This window comes from Hordeum vulgare, chromosome 3H, assembly GCF_904849725.1.
Source record: "Hordeum vulgare subsp. vulgare chromosome 3H, MorexV3_pseudomolecules_assembly, whole genome shotgun sequence".
NCBI lineage: Eukaryota > Viridiplantae > Streptophyta > Magnoliopsida > Poales > Poaceae > Hordeum > Hordeum vulgare.
The window spans coordinates 460,359,230-460,363,774 of record NC_058520.1 but is presented as its reverse complement, the minus strand read 5'-3'; the positions used below and the strand labels follow the sequence as shown (position 1 = coordinate 460,363,774).

At 45.0% G+C, this 4,545-nt stretch overlaps 1 protein-coding gene across 1 annotated transcript; it reads right to left on the bottom strand.

Moving 5' to 3' along the window:
* Positions 1–1,895: 1,895 nt before the first annotated feature.
* Positions 1,896–3,893, bottom strand: LOC123441858. The gene is made up of 5 exons (XM_045118059.1): positions 3,445–3,893; positions 2,647–2,686; positions 2,483–2,559; positions 2,056–2,080; positions 1,896–1,967 (listed from the first exon to the last, which is right to left on the bottom strand). Exons 1-5 carry the CDS (start codon positions 3,891–3,893, stop codon positions 1,896–1,898), a joined length of 663 nt encoding a protein of 220 aa, XP_044973994.1.
* Between the last annotated feature and the right edge of the window lie 652 nt (positions 3,894–4,545).

Genomic DNA, 4,545 nt, shown 5'->3' with positions numbered 1-4,545 from the left:
ATGTTATGACTATTGCATGATGAATGCCATCCGACATAATTATCCATCACTGACCCATTGCCTACGAGCTTTCCACATATTGGTCTTTGCTAAGCCACTTTTCCGTTGCTATTGTTACAATCACTACAAAACTGTTATTCTTACGTTTGCCACCATTATCGTTACTTCCATACTACTTTGCTACTAAATACTTTGATGCATATATTAAGTCTTTCAGGTGTGGTTGAACTGACAACTTAGTTGCTAATACTCGAGAATATTGTTTGGCTCCCCTTGTGTCGAATCAATAAATTTGGGTTGAATGCTCTACCCTTGAAAACGGTTGCGATCCCCTATACTTGTGGGTTATCAAGATCTTTTTCTGGTGCCGTTGCCGGGGAGCATAGCTTTATTCTCTGAGTCACTTGGAATTTATATCTATTGATCATTATGAAGAATATGAAAGACGCTAAAACAAAGATCTACCCCTCAACTACGAGGGCAGGTAAGGAACCGCCATCTAGTTCTGCACTTGTTCACCGTCTGTTATGAGTAAATTTGCAACACCACCACCTACTACTGAATGTGATATGTTGCAAGTATTTTATGATGCTACTTCTGCTATGCATGATGCCTTTGATGATACTTTGCTAGATACTACCGTGCCACTTGGTGAATTTCTTGATGAACGAATTGCTAGAGTGAATGTTGAAACTGATAATATTGCTGAATCTAATGAAACTGAACAAGACGATTCACCTGCAAGACCACTACAAGAAATATGTCAACTAACAAACTTCAATATTGGTCACTAAATGGTCATTGATTTCCATTTGTGACATTTTTATGACCAAAAACAAAAGGTCTAAAGCTGAGGGTCTTTAATGAACTATAACGACCTTTTTCCTGGATTGGTCGTAGGATTTTACGACGAAACGAAAGCATTGAAATTATTTTGGTCACTAGCAATCAGCCCCGCGCCACATCGCATCTCACATGGCAAGCTGACGTGGCATAGAATCAGCCCGGTCCAATTCGGTGTTTTCAATGGGCCGAGCCCACTAATCCGGCCCATTTAATGTTTTTTCTCTTTATTTTGCTTAGCTGCATGGGCCTGGCCCAATAATCCCCAACATTTTAGCCTTTTTAATTTTGGGTTGTGGCCTTTTACTTTCTATCGATTTTCTTTTTCGGCCATTTTATTTTTATACTGGTCCCACTAGTCACATTGGTCCCACATGTCATGCTGATCTCATAATTCACATCGACACCATAAATTTTGTAATTTGTCAAACAATTTGTGAGGTTTCCATTTCATAGGTATACAAATCACATACGAAATCAATATTTTGAACAGATCACAGAACAAATAAAATTTGTCCAAAAAACACTAAATTTGTCTATTACAATCTTCACACTGCTACAACTCAAATATGCCTACTACAGTCTACTATTACAATACATGATATGCTACTCTTTGCATATAGGCTTCACGACTTCACGCTTAGCTTCACATTTCACCTATGCAAAAAATAAGAACAAAATAGTAGCCAATGAGGGAACAAAATAGTATAATATGTACAGGTTGACGGTACTAATCAGAAAAAGGCAAAGTCAACTGAACCTACAACCACAAGATAACATTCAGGAAGAACCTACATGATGAATCGAACAAAAAAAATCAGCACGCCACTACCATTGAGATATCGATCACCACAAACAACCAAGCAAACAGATTACAAGGGTCTCTGCCTCAGCAAAGCGCCCTTCGGGATCGACGAACCACCCGGCGATTCTGTCATTTCGGTGACATTTGACATGGCACATGGATGGACAGAAATCAAGGACCACACGGCACTCGGAAAGTCTGTAACTGGAACCAACACCAGAACCAGAAGACCTCTCTCAGTCCCAAATCAGCTGAGCAGAGAGTTGCTCTGCTTTCCCTGGTCAACAAGAAAGGGGATTCTGATTTCTGAATCCCCAAACTATGAGAAGCACTAGACAGTAAAAACAGTGAGCAAATGTCAAATTAGTTGCTTTAACTCTTACTAGTTGGTAATATATTGACATAACCTGGGATAGTTCAACTGATAAAAATCTACACAGTAAGTAATCACGTCTATATCAGACAGATACTTTTTGATAAATAAATAAATAAACATATTTCTTCATCAGCCTAGTAGAACTAGCACAAATCAGCTTGGGTCTCAACGAACCAAGATACCAAAATGACCTACGATGGATGTCATTTGGGAACACATCTGGTTGCCTTTAATCTCTATTAGACGACCATAGAATATTCTGATTGCTCCTAACACCACTACTAAGAGTAAGTGCTGATGTTACCGAAAGAGCTAAGATGGCAAAAACTACATAAAACACTGCAACATTCCATCACGAGTGCAGTGCTCCAACAACACACAGTCACTGGAGTAGTTCACAAGGATATCAGACAAGACCTGATCAGATCAGATCAGATCAGATCAGGGATCGGACTCACCGTGCACACTCCTCCACCTCGCCGTTGTTCTGGTTGTCGAGGATGGCCAGGATCAGCTGCTTGTTCTCGTCCAGGTACTGCACACACAGTTCCAACACCCAAACTTTTTCATGTTAATAACATTTAAGCAAGGGCATATCTTGAACACTACAACTGATAAATACTAGCACTGTATCACAGCTGGGTGCCCAACACATCAATGTTCTGGATGTTCTCCCAAATCAGTCAGTCAGGCACAAGATATGGACGCATCTTTTATCACCAATTAGGTGCCAGACAGGAGATTAAGGTGGTGTATGCAGAGATGCAAAGGATCTGACTGACTGCCAACAGCGTATCCTATCAAGCCCAGGGTCAATCATTGGCTGACACGCAGGTTATCACAAAGGCAAAGGACAAGCACGCCAACTTTAGGGATCTAGCAGTCAAATACCAATGGCACAAGCGAACCTACATTCCTACCACCCACATGAACTTGGACTTGGACCAGATCATGTGTGGCTCGTCCTGGCCAATAGGGCCATGTGACCGGCGACTAATCCGTTTCTATTTCTACCAAGGAAAACATTCAGATTTACTGATACCAGCGATAGCAATTCACCATTTGTTTCCGCCTTTCCGGTGACTCCTTGAGGGGAGGGGAGGGTGGGGTGGGGATGGTAGAGTGCGGACCTGACTTCATGTCGATGCGTTGGATCCTGCCGTAGCGGTAGAAGAGGTGGTCAGGCTGAGTGGCGGGTGTCGTAGTCCAGGTTCCCCACCAACACGGGCCTCATGTCCGCCGACGAGATCCGATCCGAGAACCTCCCTGCCTGCGCGCGTTAAGGAGAGGGATCGGGTCGGGAGAGGAGCTGGGTTTCTGCGACTGATCGATCTCCTTCATGGCAGCACATCTTTGCCCTGAAACCAGAGACCGGATTAATCAAAGGTGTTACTAATCAGGGGATGTGCACGACACTTACGGTGGACTTCTTGCAGTAGAGGACCCGCGCGACGGGCTCCCCGCCGGCGCCACCCTGCTGTGCGCGCGCCTCGGCAGCACCTTCCACGGTGACGACCCGCGGCGCCGCCGCGCCAACAGGCGCTGCCCGGCGTGCTTGCTCGTTGCGCTGGAGCACGCTCTCAGCGACAGCGGCGTGCTCTGCGTCGAGTGGAACAGGGGGGACGACAGCGGTGACAACCGCGCCACGGCGGGACGGGCCACCGGGATATGGCCGTCTTGTTGTGAGCAGCCGGCGGTCTCGCAGGGGAGGAGGTTGCCAGCGCGGAAGATTTGACTAGCGCTGACCAGGTGCGCGGGGGACGCAGCGCCTCCTGCTGGCACCGGGAGGCCGAAGTCAAAGTCGCCCGCCGTCGCCGTGGTCCACCGCATGGAGAAGGAGGAGAGGTCGCTGCAGGGCATCCTGGCCATGTCGTGGTCGTGTATGGTGGCGTGGGCGTGGTGGCGGATCGAGATCTAGTAGGGAGATTGGGATCGAGGGGAGAGTTAGGGTTCCAGGGAGAGTGGGGAGAGAGATGGGCACAACGGGTTCGGTTTGTTGGATTTGTTGCGGTGGGTTGGATGGATGGATGGATGAACAGATGGATGAGTGCATGGATACAGATGGATGAGTGCATGGATGGACGGATGGTTGACATGTCATCGATCCATGTCACGAATGTTTCCACCAACAGAATAAAATTTATGTAATTTTATTGTTTTCCTTTTGTTTCTCTTATATTTTGCCCTCTTACCCTCTCATGTTTTCTTCAAATGATTTCATTTTTTTCAGAAGTGTGCATATTGCAATGACAAGCAATGTGGTTTTTTTCCTATCACAATCAATTCCACCAATCACAAAAAAGCATATGCCATTGTATTTTCCCTATTGTTTTGCTTTTACTTTTTCACATGATAAAATCCAAATATGATCTACTTTTCCCGATTTTCATATGCCATTGTATTTTCCCTATTTTCCCTATTGTTCTGCTTTTACTTTTTCAGAAGTGTGCATATTGCCATGGCAAACAATGTTGATTAAGGAAGTTTTCATTTTCCTTGTATGAAAAATTCATTTTCCATT